The 19,054-nt window shown below is 40.2% G+C and overlaps 1 protein-coding gene across 4 annotated transcripts in view; it reads right to left on the bottom strand.

Moving 5' to 3' along the window:
• Positions 1 to 19,054, bottom strand: part of PDE5A (phosphodiesterase 5A) — a 78,840-nt gene that overhangs the window by 27,966 nt on the left and 31,820 nt on the right. For all 4 annotated transcript variants that reach the window (XM_048509488.1, XM_048509489.1, XM_048509490.1 and 1 more), the window contains exons 4-10: positions 16,546 to 16,617; positions 13,024 to 13,113; positions 9,562 to 9,699; positions 8,535 to 8,602; positions 6,889 to 6,997; positions 4,669 to 4,753; positions 456 to 631 (exon numbers count right to left, since the gene is read on the bottom strand). In XM_048509488.1, coding sequence (XP_048365445.1) covers positions 456 to 631; positions 4,669 to 4,753; positions 6,889 to 6,997; positions 8,535 to 8,602; positions 9,562 to 9,699; positions 13,024 to 13,113; positions 16,546 to 16,617 — 738 coding nt within the window. The remainder of the gene's footprint in view (positions 1 to 455; positions 632 to 4,668; positions 4,754 to 6,888; positions 6,998 to 8,534; positions 8,603 to 9,561; positions 9,700 to 13,023; positions 13,114 to 16,545; positions 16,618 to 19,054) is intronic.

Genomic DNA, 19,054 nt, shown 5'->3' with positions numbered 1-19,054 from the left:
AATTCAAAAGGCCACAACCAGATGACGTTCATGCTTGATATGGTTTGGTGAAGTCTGAGGAAACCTACAGTAATTTGGCTGTTGGTCCAACAGCTGGTTTGTTTGAAGGACTGAGCCAAAATCATCACAGTAAAACTGCAAGCAAGAAAAAGAGGTTGCCCCAAAGCCTGCAACCATGTATTTTTCTATGCAACAGGAAAAGCCAGCAACATCGGTCTTTCTTACCCATGCACAACCTTCAGGAAGGTGTCGTTCACGTTCACCACTAAATCCCAGGAAAACAGCGGTTGATAATAATCAGCCAAATGCCATGCAACCACATGGGAAGGAAGAAGCAAGCAGCAAACAAAAGAAGAGATCTTGAGCTAATTGTGAAGCCAAGTTTGCCTCATCAAGGGAGTTCTATTAAATATGCAGCTGTGAGTCACACAAAGGCTGCCTTGATTAGGCCTCACCTCTAATGTCACCATCTGTTTTGCCATGGCTCTTTCCACTGCTTCATACATCTGTGTATTCTGGATCCCCAAGCCACAGAAGATGACAAACGCTTCCAGGAACTGTTCATCATTTCGGTTAAAAGCTTTTATTTTTCCCGAATTCTCTTCCATCTTATTTACCAGCTGACAAACTCCTATAACAAAATTAAACTTTTTAATGATTCAGCTTAAATTTACACACACACATACACATAATTTTTTCATAGAATCATTATGGTCTAGAAAGAAGCAATACAAACTTTCTATTCCAAGTAATTGTCCTGTACATTATTAATCTATATAACAGTATATCACAAGCAAAGAGCCTGAGTGGGGTCCCAGAGAGCCAGTTCAATCCTGTGACTTTGCTTTATGTTTTCCCCACAGACACAGGATTAATTCTTTGTTGCTGCTGTGGCTACTAATGCAATGCAGCTGCTATAGGGCTTCCACAGCAATTGAAAGAGTTCTGTCAATATATTGTTATATCAATCTTTGGCTCATTCCACACATGCAGAATAATGCACTTTCAAACTGCTTTCAGTGCTCTTTGAAGCTGTGTGGAATAGCAAAATCCACTTGCAAACAGTTGTGAAAGTGGTTTGAAAACACATTATTTTGCGTGTGCGGAAGGGGCCCAAGGGGCCTTAGTGTCATTTCTCTGAATTCTCAGCTTTGATTTTAAGAAAAACATCTCTAATCTTTTTCCTTATATTAAATCTCCTTTACAAAAGGGATTAGACTAACTTTATAAATAAAAAAATAAAAACGGAGTATTCAGGGAACCCGATGAACATGCTGTTATAATGGTATATCAACATAACACCATTCACCTGATGATTAAAAGAAAAAGAGAAAACAGCAATTGAGGGAAACATGTTGCATTAGACAGGGGTCTGCAACCTGCGACTCTCCAGATGTTCATGGACTACAATTCCCAATTGGCTATGATGGCAGGGGCTGATGGGATTTGTAGTCCATGAACATATGGAGAGCCACAGGTAGGAGGATAAGTGTTAGTTTGCCCTCAGGCATTGGCAGGTGGGAGACTTTTCCTCTCATGATCCCCTGCCTTCACAGCATCTAATTTCCCCTGACCCAGTATTTCCTCTTTCCCATAGGCTGTCCCCTTTTCTTGCTTCCTTCTTGCCTTTCAACCCACCAGTTATTTTATCTTTATCTGTCCTCTATCTTTATCTGCCCACTTTCCCTTCTTCCCTCCCCCAGTAGCCTCTACCAAGGAAAATTAAGGCTCAGTCGTGTGGTGCTGACTGGATCCAGTTCTGCAGTGTCAGCAACCTGGCCAAGTTGTGAAAATGGGTAGGGCTGCCAAGCCCATAGTAAAGTGTGGGACTCCTCACACCAAACACCCATTGCCTGCCACCATTTCAGGTGCTAGGGACTTAACCCCCCCCCCCCCACCGCAATGTCATCAGTATGATAACATTGCTTATGGGCAAAACCCAGAAATGACAGGGTAGGAACTTCTGGAAACGCTGCAGTGAATGACATCATCACACCAATGGTGCCATCTCCTACCATGTCCCCACCCCAGCCTTCCTGCTGGTTGCCAGGTTCAGTCTGTAAACCCTAGCAAGGACTTAAGTGGGGCACTATTTCCTTCCCTACACTATTTCCTCCTCTTAGTAACTCCTATGTTTTCATCTTTCTGTTTCCTTCTCTCTTTCGCAGCCAGCAGCCAACCTACCTTGTGCCTGCCCTCTCCATCTTCAGCTATATTTATATATTTACTTCATTTATACCCTGCTTTTCTCTACAATGGGAAACCAAAGCAGCTTACATTATTCTTCTCGTCTCCATTTTACCCTCATAACAACCCTTTGAGGTAGGTTAGAATGAAAATGTGTTACTACCCAAGGACACCCTGTGAGATTACAAGGCAGAATGGTGATTTGAACCTTCTTTTTTTGTTAAGCTAAATGTGCTGCTTCTATGAGTGTGGAGTTTTTCAGTTTTGTACATCTCAAATGTGTATAGTTCAGACTTTATAGCTTTCAAATTTGCCTGCAACCCTAAGCTTTTTTCAGGTTTTTAGAAAAAGTTACTGTCTGCTCATGGTTCCAGTTTCCAGATTTCAATATCCACAATTTGTCCACTTTAAGAATGAGATATATTGATATATAACAAAAACAGAATATTAATTTAGTCAGAGTAAAGTCATGGCAATATGAAGAATCTTAAACATTTCTGTCTTTTTAGCACCTATTTGGAAATAATATAATCCAAATGAATGAAGACATTGATACACATACCCAAACAGTTTACTGGTCTTTTATTATGAAGTAATGGGGCCAAATAAAATGGGACTTGGATCAACATGGAATGGAGTCCTTGTCTTTTCAAAGTTAGCAGGGATGGTTCTCAGAGTCAAGCAGAAGTATTTTCTCCACCTCTGGTATGTGTAAAAGTTTTACTGGAGAAACCCATAGCAATTGAAGCTTGAACAAGCAACATATGTGCTCTAGCACAGGTTAAAGAAGCCTGACAGCTCTAAAGAAACCTGACAAACTAACTAGTAATCAATCTGAAGTCAAGTTATATTTCATTAACTTTTATCACACAGGCTCATGTTATATATAAATGTAAAAAAACCATATCTGGTACTACCACCAAATTAAAAAGTGAACCCTGCACTTCTTCATTACCTCCTTCTTTAGATTTCATCTCCATATACTTCTTAACTTTCACTATTAATAGTATTTTAGTTTGATATACTCCCTAAAGGCAACTTGTCCTTTGCAAGCTAATTAGATTTTGTAAGTATGCCAAGAAAACAGTCATGAATGTCAGGTTAGTGAGACAGAGAACTTGAACCTCCTGATTTGAAAAATGAAAAGACCAGATGGCTTTGTAAACAAATTAGACATCAAAAATATTGCCATTTCTGGAACCCTGAAACCATTAAGTTATGTTCAAGAAAGCCACTAGGTATCACTTCTAGTTTATATCTGAGGAGAGCTAGTATGGTGTAGCAGAGGCGTATCTAGGCAAACTGGAGCCCAGAGACAAAACCAGTATGGGCGGCGGCCCTCCCCCTCCACAACCAAACAATGATTTTTTGCACCAGCTCACAAAACACCTCCCACCCCCAGCAAAACATACATGGCTCTCTCCCCACCAGTTCTCTTTCCTAATTTTGTCCTCATACCAATCCTATGAGGTAGGTTGTAAGCCTGAGAAATAGCTCCAAGCCAGTGCAAGTGGGTATTAAGCATATAAATCTCTCACAAATCATCCCCAGCAAAGCATTTACCAAACAAATGTCAGCATCATAACTTACAAAACACCTCCAGTGGAATCCACCCCCAAACAGCATCACTTTCAATGGTGTTTAAACTAGGGAGCCCAAATTCTTCTTTTAAATCCACCTTGAAGGGAGAATCTGGGGTCCCCAGTTAAAACAACATTGAAAGTGATGCTGGTTTGGGGTGGATTCTCCCCCACCCGGAAACAGAATCACTTTCAATGTTTAAACTGAGGACCTCAGATTCTCCTTTTAAGTCCATGCCGAAAGGGGTAGATTTAAAAGGAGAATGTGGGGAAATTTGGAGAGTGCCTGCTGTCAGCGGTGCAATTGTTAAGCTGGCAGCACCAAACTTTCAGGGTATTTTTAGGAGACTCTCCTGATTATACCACCCAGGTTTGGTGAAGTTTGGTTCAGGGGGTCCAAAGTTATGGATCCTCAAATGTGTAGCCCCCATCTCCTGTCAGCTCAATAAAAAGTTAGATTTTTCAATCCCTCTTCAATCTATAAGTAGAACTAGCTTAGTCAACAAGAAATGACAGAGGAAAATCTCTGAAGGATTTCAGAAAACAGTGACAGAACTGAAATCTAGACACCTGCCACAGAGAATCCCCTCAGGAAGTGGAAAGAGCCTGAGAGCTGATGGCTGAACTTCTCAAAAGCATTTAATTGGAGTTTACCACTGAGCCTCCTATCACTGGCCCAGATGGCACACAATGAAGACAAAGACAAAACCTGTTTTTAAGAAACCAGATATTGGGATTTGCTTTGTTACAGAATAGTGAACAGTCCCACGCACCATGATCCAGAGCACATTTACTTGGAAGAAATATATCAGGTGAAATATCATGCCTTGTCACTGTAGTAAAGAGTGGGGGATAAACAAACAAACAAACAAATAACCATTTAAAAATGCAAAGATTGTACCTATCACTTTATTCTTCTTGCCATTTTTAATTGGTGTACATAGCAAACTTTCTACGTTCTGGTTTCTACTGTCGGAATTTTCACTCTGTTAAAGGAAAAAAACAATTTTTATAAATGAATCAGTCCTTATAAATACTACAGGTAAAAATGCAAGTATAAAATTCTCCAAAATCTTATATTTACGAAATGTGGAGACTTGTTTTCTTAAACATGTTCATTTAGTTTTGGCTTGCACATTTATATATAGGCAAGGAAACAAAATGCAACCCATGTGCTTTATCAGGAAGAATCTTTGAGATTCTTTTTAATTGCATCTCGATGCATGCATTAAAGCAAAATGCATATTTATTATTAAATAATTTGTTTTCCTCTACCCCATTTGTTTCTTTGTGTCTGTTCTGCCTTGCTGTGCCCCCTTCTTTTCTTCACTTCCTAGCATATTTATATGCAATGTCACTAACATAATTCACTTTTAAGACATTTTCATTGCTCTTATTCCACAGTGTAATATCCCAACTATGTTGCATTCTGGGCAGCCTTCCCTTTTTCATGCTGCAGTGTTGTAATAAATAGATTCATGTCACAGCATTTATCATATCAAAAGTGACAAACAAACTGCATTGAAACTATATGGATGCAACTAAGGATACTATTCCCCAAGTGAATGACTGCTTGGCAGAGAGACTCGTTCATCAAGGGCAAAGCTATTTCTACCTGCTCTGCTCTACCCCTCCAACTTCTGAAAATATAAATAAAACTAGCAATCTTCTACAAGGAATGAATGAATGGAGTGCCTGCCTGTGGGAAGACTGTTTCATCACCGCCCAGAGCCCTTCGGGGATGGGGCGGTATAAAAGTTTAAACAATAAATAAATAAAATAAATCAAGGGCAGAACTGTCTCCACCTGCTCTGCCTTTGACCTGGACAGGGTTGATTTGGTCTAGACACAGTGTGTAACAGACTTCTGTCTGTGATACACCTCTGAAGATGCCAGCCATAGATGCAGGTGAAATGTTAGGAACAAGATCTACTAGACCACAGCCACACAGCCCGGAAAACCCACCACAACCAATCAGGGGTGTAGTTACCAGGGGGCCGGGGGAGCGGCGCTCATTGCAATTCAGGCTTACGCCAGCTGGTATAAAAATCTCAGGGCTGGGTTCATTTGTGGGTTTTTTGTATTTTAGTGTTTTTTCAGTTTTTGGCCTACAGGGGGCGCAGCTTTTGGGCTACCAGTGCCAAAATTTCAGGGATTTTTGGGAGACTATCCTGATGATACCACCTAGGTTTGGTGAGGTTTGGTTCAGAGGGTTCAAACTTAGGGACTCCCAAAGGGGGTGCCCCATCCCCTATTGTTTCCAATGGGAGCTGACAGGAGATGGGGGCTACACCTTTGAGGATCCATAACTTTGGACTCCCTGTGCCAAACTTCACCAAGCCTGGGTGGTATTATCAGAAGAGTCTCCTAAAGATACCCTGAAATTCTGGTGCTGCTAGCTTAACAATTGCACCGCTGACAGCAGGCACCCCCCCCCCCCAATTTCCCCGGATTCTCATTTTAAGTCCACCCCCTTCGGCATGGACTTAAAGGGAGAATCTGAGGTCCCCAGTTTAAACATTGAAAGTGATGCTGTTTCAGGGTGGGAGAGAATGCACCCCAAACCAGCATCACTTTCAATGTTGTTTTAACTGGGGACCCCAGATTCTCCCTTTAAGGTGGATCTAAAAGGAGAATCTGGGCTCCCTAGTTTAAACACCATTGAGAGTGATGCTGTTTGGGGGTGGATTCCAGCATCACAGCAAACTAAGATTTTGCACCGGGCTTCATTTTCCCTAGCTACGCCTCTGCAACCAGTTGAATCCGACTGTGAAAGCCTTCAACAATACTTGTTCGTTATGTTCTGATGAGATAGAAAGGTGGCAAGGAAGAAACATTAAGTGGAGCTACATGAGCGTTGTATTGATCAACCAGCAGGCAGAAAAGGAAACAATGAATTAGGCCAGGCTAACACAGGTAAATAAGAGGCCATTAAACAAGAATTTACTTAGAGAAAATCACCTAAAGTCGATATTGGGAGTGCCTCTTGCTTTTATTGGAACATCTTATGCCCAAGAATGGCAACAAACACAAGATTTCCCACAGCAAACACTAGGTTTCCCACAACTGAATACCAACACATTTCCATTGCAACTTTTTAATCTAAGTTCACATTACTTACTGTCCAAGGAAATCTCTTCTCTTGGCGAACATCTGGAATGTTGAGAGGCTCCATGGTATTCTTGACATACTGGGCATACATGTAATTAATTTCGTTTGTATCATAGTCTCTGTTGAGGTAAGAACAGACCGACTTATATCTCTGAAGTCTTATTCAAAACTGGAGCTGTCTCTTGATACTTGCCAGGCAACAAAAGTCAAATACAGGAGAAAATGGAAGCAGTAAGGTAATTTATTGTGCTAGAATTTGGATTTGGGGAATACTGTGCCTGCATCAAATTTGCAAAAGATTAATTTGAATGGGGGCTGAACAACATGAAGATGAAATCGAAATGAAAGATGAAATAGAAATGCAAGAACAGGAATTGAGAATGTGGAAAATGAGAAATCATAAAATAGATTTGTCCAAAATCAGCACAAACAGTGCTACTTGATATTTTGGCACATTTTCAAATAATGCAGAGCAGATAAAACACCTACTAGTGTTCTCAGTCCTTAGTAAACGTCATATAGATGCTTTCAGAACTGAATGCACACTTCATTGCATTGTATTGTGCAGTGTTTGAACATCCACCTCTCCAAATCAGGACCTAAAATATACCTCTTCTGAATAATTGAGATATACAGTGTATTATATTTAAGACACATTTTTGGAACAGTGCTTTTATACCATATTTGGGACACTCAACTCTAAGGTGGCAAGGGTTTGAGGTAGGCAGTTGTTGAAACAGAGCTTCAACAGAGAACCTCTTTCCACAGCAGCAGAGACACAACTGAGGAAAGTGTGCCCCTCTACATCACACTGGAAAAGGTAGGAAATAGTGTGAGGAAGTGACGACAGAGCACTAGTTGGCATTTTTGATCTTCAAAAACTCTCCTCAGCAAGCCTGTGTAGAACTGCAAAGTAACCACAACAATAAATGTTTGTCTTTCTACTGCTTCTGCATGACAGAGTGAAAGCCAAGGAGTCTCTAACTGTATCTTCCCTCACATTTAAATTGTGAGACTTGTTATTGGAGGCAATTATCAGTGTGGGGCTGGAGTTGTCAAAGCACAAACAACAGGAGAGGATCTTGTCAGAACTTTGTTCCTCCACTTCCTCTTGCCAGTTTCTCCCTCTGTCACAATAGTGATGCCTATCTACTTCCAAAGTAGTCTGCACCTTGGTCCTTTTTGATACAGGCATACCAAGTAACACATGCATCTTGTAAAGAGGTGAGAAATTATGCTGGTTGACTCTACAGCCTCTTTCTGTTATACTGTCAGTCTGACCACACAGGGGCACCAGCAGCTGTTAGGCAAGGTGTCACTATGGCCTTAAAAGGCCCAACCCTTATCACAGGGGCACAGATGAGGAGTGCAGTGGATTCCTGGTTCCAGAAAATCAGAACAGAAAAAAAGGCAAGTTAAGTGGACTCTGATTGTCAACTCCTTTGGTAAATAAATCATCTTTTTTAATGCCTCCTTATATTTCTAAATACCTAAGCATATCTAATTTGAGCAAGCATGATATGACTGCCTTTGGGCCACTGGTGGCTTCAGGGCTGTACTTGGGACAGAACTTCAGGGCTCCACCTGAAAATGTCATCAGGTTGTTTCCCAAGTCATTAGTTTTAATGACTAACAGCTCAGATTCATTAGTTTTACCTTTTGTGGGAATCACTGGAGTCTTCTAATTCCTCAAACTCCATGTGAAAGGCTCTGGAAAATGAATCCTAAGCATAAAGAACAAATTTCTGGTTAGTTAATATGTACAAATGGAATCATCTGTATTTCACAACTAATAATTAACTAATTTCTCTCTTGTCTAGATCTGTTGTGACCAGTGAGTTGTTTCCATCTCAAGTGATAGTCTTACAGGACTTAAGGAGAAGCTGGGACTAAAAAGTTACCACCATGTTTTCCTACCAACATTTGTTCAATTTAATTCTCTTCATTGCCAATGGCTTTAACCTTATTGTGATTGCCACTAGAAAAAGACCAAGTGAAAAAATAATTGAGTGAATTATGCATAAGATGGCACTGTGCTCAGCTGAGGAAGATGCTTAATAGTGGAGCCTAATGCTAAAATTGATACAGGATAGAAAGAAAGAATTTCCTTTTTCATTTTCTACTTGGGATATTTTGTAAAGGTGGATTTCCAGTGTGGTTCAACGAATGGGAAATGAAGCATTGATTTTAGTGCAGTGATACATCATGCCTTGGCTCCTGTTGACATGTTCCCTCTGACTCTTTTGAGCACTGCTCTCCCTTATAGCATCTGAAACATTGGGCAGGTAAGTAGGCAAGGCCCTGGGTCAGTGAGGCTTGTGGTTCACAGGTGATTCCTATGTTGAAATAGATGAACAGGTAACTTGCGAGCCTCTGTTAGAAACAGGCCTCATGCCAGGGAGGAAGCAAATGTGGCTCTTTTGCTTGATGGTAACTATAAGTGTAGATAACTGGAAAAGGCAATGGCACACTGCCCTGTAAACACAGTCTGTCTAGTAAAAGTTATGATGTGACATCATCCCATAAATCACTAAGGACCCAGGGCTTGGACAAGAGACTACCTTTACCTTTCACTGTAAAAGTAGTTCCCCACAAACTGTGAAGTGAATATCACTGCTCCAATATGTCCAGGGGAAGAACTAGCACCTTATTTTCCAGCAGACTAATCAGGCTCTGTACTCACTGAACTGTCTTCATCCACTATGAAAATTGTGCACTTCTGCACCTGCATGAAGGAGATTATGGTGGCCGCTATCTTCTTCAAAATGACTTCCAGGGACTGCTGTTCTTCAAATATTAAACTGGCAAGATCAAGGAGCACCTGCAGAAAAAGTTGAATTTGGACAAGTTTACCCTGAAAGTTTATTAGTTATGAAAATATCCTTTAAACAGAGATGAAAGTCACAAAAGTTGGCATCAGGAGCATGATATATTTGGTTATTTATAAATTTTGAACTCCATCTTCCTGCCCGCATCAAGGCCACCAAAGTAACTAACAGATTATGTGTGTATATGTACATGAGTGCATGTGTATACATTAATTAAAACCAAACAAAAATGTGTTATTAAAACAATTGAAATCAAGCTAAAATACATACATAAACGTTAAAACAACAATTAAAACATAAGGTAAGAAGAAAGGATCTCTGAGTGAATGTTTGATGAGTTAAAAAAAAGTGTTCTCCCACTGTGGAAGACAACAACAGAAAAGAAAAGAAGTGCTTTGGGGAAAGAACTTCAGAGAATTTTGCCACATACAATACTGGGTGCTACAGGCAAACTGTACTTTTTCTTCAGAAGATTTGATAAATCTTGGATGTACTATCGCATCATGTATATTTTATTAATGATCATTAATATTTTCCCTGCAGTTTTTTTAATAATAAGGTCTGGAGTGAATTTTTAACGTTCATTTTATTGTGTATTTTTGTGATGACTTTTGGTTAAAAACAAATAAACGCACCGTTTATCAAGAGAAACTTACAATTTGGCTATCACTCCTTACATTTATTGTCTACCAAAAACCCAGTTATCTTTCGTCCATTCTTCTGCAACAGAAATGCTGCCATTTTGTGCCAAGCACCTGCTTAACCATGAGGGAACTCACATCTATGGATATTTTTGCTCATTGTATTAAATAAACCTTTTTTTTTCTTCCCACAATGCTTAACTTCAGCTTGACAGGATGAAAAATGTCTCCTGGGAAAAGTCTCAGTTTGGCAAGCTAGGGCCTTTTAAAAATACAAAAATGTATTGCATTATTATAGAATCAGGCTGGGATGCTAGCCTGAAACATTTACATCCCTTGAAAGCTTTTGCAAGCAACTTTTAAAATTCCGTCTGGATGGAAAGCTTCAGGGCAGTGTTTGCCCATTTAAGCATACCAATGTTTTCTTTCACATTGGCAGGAGTGGACATAGATACTTCCCTCCGTAAACAGTAGTGGAATATAAATAACCTTGCAACAAAGCATATGGCTACATGACACACCCTTAGAAACCTACTGAAAGAGACCAGTTCTGCTTCACCAGATACTGTAAACACCTATTAATACATGTGGAGGAGCCTCGGAGTCTGAGTGAATTTACAGAAAAGGCAGGATCAGGGTTAGTCCAAACTCAACTCAGTGTCAGGAATGGAGGAAGGGAAATGAGACTGTGAATTGACCTTCACTTTTCATTCCCTCCAATTATTTGGACTATTCCAAGGATAATTGTGCACCTCGAAATGGGTGTGAAATCACTCTAGTTCTTATTTCTTTCTGCTTGAATTGTCTTCCATCCAGTTTCAGTCTTGTTTACTGTTCTTTTTATGTAATTCAAAATGATGTGAATGTGCTACGGTGGAGATTATCGATGCAGATTATAGCAAGAGGCAGAATCATCAACTGTAGCAACCAGGAGCAGCTTGAGGGGCTTAGGGTACAAAGTTCCAATGCCACAATATCAAAAGCCAAAGCTATGTCAAATTTTAAGCCAAGACCTTATGTCACAAGAAATAAAGGTTAATGATCAGGAATGTATATTGTGCCAGTGTTAGTTGTGAAGACTACTGACAAGGCAGGAAACTCCATCCTTCCTTGGCCCATTTATAGTGCTTCCTACTGCATGGAGTCAATAGTCTCTGTGCACTGCTGGAATTTCTCTGAAGCTTGGGGACTATTTACAGTCCCTGGAGCAAGATCATAGCTGTAGCCTCTGTAGCTTGTCACAAGGAGTAGCCAAGCTGTCAATCCAAAGATCACTAGTTCAAATCCCAGCACCCTGAAGCCCTTTTGCAATTTATTTGTAGTGACATGGAAGCTACTTCTGCATAGCAAAATCCCAAAATGACTTTATGTAGATGGTACAACCCTTGTAGGATTAGGATAAATCCAATTTGCACCTGGCCAGTAAGCTACCTACCAGCAGTCTTGTCGGTATAATTACAAGTCCCTGGACAATTCTTGTGATTGTATGTTGGCAGTATAGTTTGGACCTCTGGCTAAGGAAGACCAATTCTGGTCAAAATGCATTATGTCCTTGTGTTATGTGCTACATGTAATCATTTCTGTGATCTATATGATTTTTTTCATTCAGTTTTTAATGACTATAGAGTGTTTTTAACTTAAAGAGTATGTGCACTGTGCAATAAATGTTGATTATACAGTTTATTTTCTTCTTGGTTCCTGGTTCCTAACCTTGTTAATTCCTACCCTGTATGTCAGGTTGGGTCCCTCACCCCCGCTTTCCCCCTCTCCATATGTTTTTACAATTCTACTACAGGCAAAGTCGAGGAATACAAAAATAAGCCATTCTCAGAAGGATGTTCTTCAAGCTAGCAACAAAATAAACTTTCCTAATGTAGCTATTCCCAAAAGACAGATGAACTCTCTTGTATGCATTTAGAAACTCTGTGAGTGAAAAAAGAAACCATAAAACAAATTAGGGGCCCATGAATAGCAATGAATAGTGGTGAAGATTCATACCTTCCTAAAATTAAAATTCTGTTTTACAGATTTTTGTATTATACATTGGTATAATACAAAATATAAATTTAATAGACAACTAATTTGCAAGAAAAGTTCTGGCAAGACATTACCCTGGAGAACTACTGGCAGCCAGGAGCAAGTAGAGCCAACCACGGCTGTGCATTCGGATACATCCAGCCAAATACTTATTGGTATTCTTTGGGTATCCTTGGCAACCTAAATATGGTCGTTTTGGAATGGTCCAAATATCCCTGATTGAGCAAGGGAAATATCCTGGTTTGGCTAAGAAGTTTGTACATTTTCTAGTCCTAAAAAGGGCTTGCCCCTTGATATTTCCGTCATCCCAGAATTTTCAAAAATCACTAATTTGGTGATTATTTCCAAATATCCTGCATTAAACCTGCCACCATACAAACACCACTGGAGCAGAACCAGCAGCTACAGAAATTTTAGGGAGTCCTGGAAAAAACATCCTCAGGACTATCTTCCTGCTAATCCCCACTTCTCCTCAGCTCCTTCCTAGTGCCATGGCTGAGTAAACTACCCCAGCACACATCCCATCCTTCTGGTATTCATTGCTTCCAGCTGAAACCTCAACAGCACAAACCAGGTATTGAGTACAATCAGCTAAAAAGTCAGGAAAAGCTTTATTGATGAATTATCCGTTAGTCTCACCTGATTTCGTCTGTTTTCAAGCAGGGATGTCTCATATAGCTGAGCATTGTGAAGAACAATTCCACAAAAAGCCAAATAAGCAGCAAAATCCTGAAAATCAGATATTATGAGTTAAGTGAAGACTGAACCTATCATCAAATCCATGCAATATTGATGAGTCCCAGAAGGTACTGTCCCAGAAGTTCCAGATGGTATAAATGCTATGTAAAAGCAGATGAGCTTTGAATTATACAAAACTGGTATAATAAAATATTACTTGGCTTGCTTTAGAATACTTATTTGCTGGACTCGCATGTCTACAAGAGTTTACAGTGACTCTATACTATGCAAATTTCCATAAAGCACTTTGGCAACCCTCGCTAATGTACAGTTATTTTTGTGCTGCTTTGCCACTTAATTTCTGTCCATAACTCCACAGAAAAGGACAAAATATTCAAGCCTGCAAATATTTAGCAGGATATCAGCTCACATGATTATTTACACCTAGAAATGCATTTTTAATAGCATTCCAATTATTTGGTCAACCTTGAAGACCTAAAAGGAGTTTGCTGTATTTTGTTCCCAAGCATCCTGCTTCAGTAGCAACTGTGTTCTGAAAATAGCTAGTTCCACCTATGACCAGATCTTCAGTGGTACAAGAAGAAGAGGAGGAGAAGGAGAAGGAGGAAGAAGAGTAGTGGTATGGATTTCTACCCCCCTTTCTCTCTTGTAAGGAGACTCAAAGGGGCTTACAAACTTCTTTCCCATCTTCTCGCCGCAACAGACACTTCATGAAGTAGGTGGGGCTAAGAGAGTTCTGAAGAACTGTGACGAACCCAAGGTCACCCAAAAGGAATGTGGAAGCAAATCTGGTTCACCAGATAAAACTCCGCTGTTCATGTGGAGGAGTGGGGAATCAAACCCAGTTATCCAGATTATAGTCCACCTGCTCTTAATGACTACACCACAGATTTGTGGGCCATTCAATGCAAATTTAAGTACAGAATAGAACAACTATCTATGTGGTGTAAAAGAGTCAGGATTCAAACAAAAGTGACACTTGAAGGAGCTAATGCTAATTCTTTTTCTGTAAAAATAATGCACAGGGCTTTCATTTCAGATCAGGGCAATGGTGCCAGTGACTGAAGGTTACAATTTCCACTTTCCTGAGATGGAATGGCTGTGGAGATTTCCTACTTACCCTGATGAGATAGATACAAATTAGAAGGAGAAATGGACCCAGAAAAGTCCACCTATGGCCCTGTCTCCTCTAAGAAGGAAAGGAACAATTGCCTAGCTGGCCAGTTGTTTGCTCACGCTGGGCAGCCAGGCAGGCACATGCTATCCCTCACTGTGCAAGGGTGAGGCTAAGCAGGCATCATCCATTCTTCACCGTGGTAAGGCCAGGCAGGAGTCTTCCTAGGAGTAGGGAGGCTGAACTGGGCAAGAGTGAGCAACAAGAGTGTGTTCCTAGCGACAGCCAGTCTGCCTTCCCACTTTCTCTGGCTAGTGTCCACTCCACTCTTTGACCTGGGGTGGCCAGTGTGGGGGAAGCACTCTGGCCTCTTCCTACTGGCTTAATGGCCAATCCATATGGTATATGTACCAGTACCCTTAACAGAAATGCTGGGGCTCTATACACAGAACTCTTAGCATCACATCTCTTTGAGCTCAAAGTCTAAAAAACAGATCCTCAACTATCTTGTTCAAGGGAAATAAAATGAAAAGAACCTGTTTTTGCCATTAATATTAACAAAAACAAAATACAGATGCTGTCAAAGACTGCTATAAAATTATTTCTAACAATCATGTATTAAACTGTTTCACTAATCTACAGTTGTTAGGGTTCTTTAATCAGCTTTGGAACAATTGGACCAGTCCTAACCACAACTTACTTAGCAAGAAGTATCACTAACATGAAGTCTGTGTTCATGAATAAATGAATTATTCAGCACTAACTAAGTATTATCACTGCTTTGTCATAACAAAACTATTTCCTAATAAATATCTCTGGGGATCCCCGCCCACACTTGTTAAATGCCTTGTCATTCTTATGCTATAAGCATCTGTTGTAGAGGGAATTAACAGTGGCATCATAAGCAGAGTTACATCCCTCTAAATCCACTGAACGTAACTCTGCTTTGGGTGGCATTTCAAACCTTTTAAAACTAGGTACTGATTTTTTTTTTTAAGCAGGGAAGTCATGAGCTGTTTTCCTTCCGGAAATGTATTGAGTCCAATGTTCTGCATCTGTTCATCATGCAATCCACCTGGAAGAAATGAGTTTTGACTTTGTCATTGGCAGGATTTGTTGGCTCCTCCAGTCTGAGTTAAACCCTCTTTTGTGCACCACAAACTGCTCATGATGTAATGCAGCTTGAAAAGTCAGCTACATCATGGCCTTGTAAATCACACTGCTGTAGGCACTTCTAAATTAATCTCAAGTTCTGGCACTATGATTTTATTCAGTTATTCCATTTATTCAGACTGTCCAAAAATTGGGATTCACAGCAGTTATATTTGAGGCATTTGTATAATAGTAATTTGATACAGAGATTTAGACTCCTGAATTAAATACTCATTATCTAAACCAATTAACTCGATTATTTGCTGATTATTTTAGTTTAATAGTTTTTGCAAAGAGAAATTATGATTATAAAGACTAAGAAAATGATAGATTCAGTCAATCTTTTCAACAGATGAACAATATCCTGATTTTGTCACTGCAGCATGAAAAAGCATTACTACCCCATAAATTCACACATATGTCATTGGGTAGGGCTGGCTGCAGGTTTTTTATGGGTCCCTCCAACACAGTTCCCTTCTCTTTCCACAAATGTAGCCACTCCATATCAAATGTAGCCCCCAATATAAGTTCAATGGAGGAGCAGGACGGTAACTCTTTCATACTTCTAACTGTATCAGCCCTGACAGGCCTAAAAAGAGCATTAAAAAGCTGGGGCTCCTGTCTCCCCTGCACATCTCTTGACAGGAAATGGGAAACTAACCTAGATGTCCTTGCAATGTCACAGGGGGATTTGGGGTCACTTCCCATTTCCAGACAGGAGAGGAGTTTGAAGGAAAAAGCAGAAAAAGCATGGTGCTTCCTTCCACCACCGGACACTTCTCCTGTTTGGAAAAGGGGAACTGATCCAGTGTCCCTACCTATCATTGCAATTGTTTACATCCCTGAAGAACGAGAGTGAGAAGATGCAGAATGGTGCAAAAGGATATGTACACTGCAGGGTGGGGGAGCAAACAGAAAAACATTCATAGAGGATGCTGTATTCAAGTAGACAAACGGGGGGGGGGGGGGGAGACGACACACTGTGAACATCCCATTGAGAGGAATTCAATACACACTTACATAACTGATCTCTATTATTTTAGTTGGGTAAACTGTTGAATTGCTCCCAAATATTTTTCTACCTGGATAATTTTATATAACACAACAGAAAACAATCACAATCATTTTAAGAGAGATTGACCAACTGCTGTTTTTCTCTGCTTTTCGGTCAAGAAAGTTAAGTTAATAATTTGTACCTTCTCATCCTGCTCCGTAAATATTCCTCCAATTCCAGATTTCTTATTGATTGCTTGGGCCACACCAACCACCTAAGTAAGATATTAAAACACTTGTTAATACTGTAGGGTTTCAACAGCATGCTTATATGGCAATCAATAGTCACACTGGTTATGTATTTCCTTTTATTTGATTTGATTTCTATTCCACCTTCTCTTGACAATGTCAAATTCAGGGTGGCTATTGTCAAAGTCTGGTTATAAAAATTTTAATACTCCATTCAAAATATCAAAATGCAAAACAAAATCAGAATCACTGATTTTAAAATTTTAGTTCACTCACGCTGCAATCCTATTGAATCCAAAAAGGTAGGTTTTTCAAGTAAATAAATATAGAACCAGGCTGTTTTTCTAAAACTGGCTTTGTGGATTCTCTTGCTATCACACCCAAACTCTTGAAAGTTGTTCATGAATGTGATATTCATTTGCTTGGAGTCTCCTGCAAGCAACATATATACTGTATTTTACCATTTACTCTATTTACTAGCGAGACATGCTCATGAGAACTGAAGTAGAAATTTATTGATGTTCATCTTGCCTAATTCTCATTGATGGAGGCAGGTAATTGCAAAACATCTCTGTTAGTCTCTTGCCTTAAAACCCTACAGAATCTCCATAAGTCAGCAGTACTTTGACAGCAATTTCTACCACCGATCTGCACTGAATTCTGTGGTCAGTATGCTGTCTTATAGATGCATTGCCTGGTGGAGGCAGGGACTCCAAATTAACGCAATGTGGCTTTCAGCATTAAAATAATCTGTTCAAACCATAGAAAGTTTCTAAATGTTTTCACAATACCCAGAAATTGCTGTTGTTGATTGGGTAAACTGAAACGCAAAATAAAACCAAAACTCTCAAGGAGGGAAGCAGACCATTTAAATACTAGCTTTCATTTTTTTGAAAGCTGCATCATGGGAATAACTTACTCCAACCCTGAAGAAGCATCTACATAAAATACCATCATTTGATATAGATTCAGCCTTATGGGATCGAGGTTACCCATATAAAGATCTTTTAAAATGTTAGTCTCTGTGGTGTTACAACAAGAAAGGTTTTCCTACAGCTTGCATGCATGACATCAAAGAAAGGGCTTCTTTCTAATTTAAAATGCAAAAGCTGTTTGTCATGTTCAAAACTGCTTTCAGTTCTTTTAAACCAGACAAAATTATGCTTTTAGTCCGGGTTGTTCCTAAAAAAGACTGTTTCATTTCAAGTTATTTGCAAGGCCTAACTGATTCTTTGTGTACATATAATAGCTCTGTGGGATGTCAAGTTTCCTGTCATAATGGTCTCTACTATGAGTAAGGTGACCAGATGGTCACCTTTGTGTGATCCCTAGGGGCCTGGGGCCGAGGCTGACTCGCGCGTTAACTCACATGCAGCGCGCAGCCGCGGGAGCAGGCACCGATGACCTTCTAGGGCTTGCCGTTTCCAGCCCTGTCACAGGACGACAGGCGGACAAGCCCCAGAAGGCAGTGCAGCGGCGGCTGCAGGAAGCGTCTGACCTTCTGGGGCTTTGCCATAGCCGCTCCCTGTCACTGAAGCGACAAGCGAGCAGAGCCCCAAAGGCAGTATTAACTCCTAGCGGCGAAGCGGCGTATGGGAAGGCTGCCGCGCACTGCCTTGCGTCCCCAGAAGGCAGTCGCGGCAGCCTCCCCAAGAGAGTGGGACAATTTGAAGGGGAACCAGCGGGGCAGGAGACATTAATTGTTTAAAGACGGGACGGTCCCGCCAAAAGCGGGACGTCTGGTCAGCCTAACTATGAGCCTTAATGGCAAAAGTATTAGGAATACTCCATTAATGTATATAAGTAATATTCTTGGAGCCTGCTGGTGAGAGGTCACTGAGCCAGATGGGTGACTTCTAATTTACCACTTGCAGTTCTGAGGAAATGAAATTAAAATAGCAAATAGGACAGTTTTTAAGGGCTTATCTGGACAGGCTCTCTGAAGCACATAAAACTTGACTTTTTTCAAACTGCACATTTTAACCTGGATCAGCCTAAAAGGAGGCAGGAAAGTTTCCTTTGCTTATATGCATATTCATTCATTCACACACTCACTCACCCATTCATTCATTACTTTTATTAGGCATAGGATAAAACAACAATCAGACTAACAATAACAGCAATAAAAGGTTATTAGGTGATCAACAGGAGTGCACAGTTGTTGATAAAGCTGTTGCCAAAAACTTTGCTACGTCTGCAGTTCTTTTAGTGCATATTTAGTGCATATGCATATTGATTCTATTGAGTTTTGCAAACACAGTGCAACAGGTACTTGATAAAGAAGGCTGTAATTCAGTCTAGTGGCTTTAGCACATTAGCAGCAAGGCTGTTGCCCAGAACACACCAGAAATAGAATTATTTGTGACCACGGCAGTTTGGAAGGAATATGAAACAGGAAATGATGCCTCCTGCTATTAATGTAGACATCAACAGACGATCTTTTGCAAGGCACACATATGGAAA

This window comes from Sphaerodactylus townsendi, linkage group LG10 (assembly GCF_021028975.2).
Source record: "Sphaerodactylus townsendi isolate TG3544 linkage group LG10, MPM_Stown_v2.3, whole genome shotgun sequence".
Lineage (NCBI taxonomy): Eukaryota > Metazoa > Chordata > Lepidosauria > Squamata > Sphaerodactylidae > Sphaerodactylus > Sphaerodactylus townsendi.
Note: the sequence above shows the minus strand (reverse complement) of the source record. Positions and strands in the feature narration are given on the sequence as shown.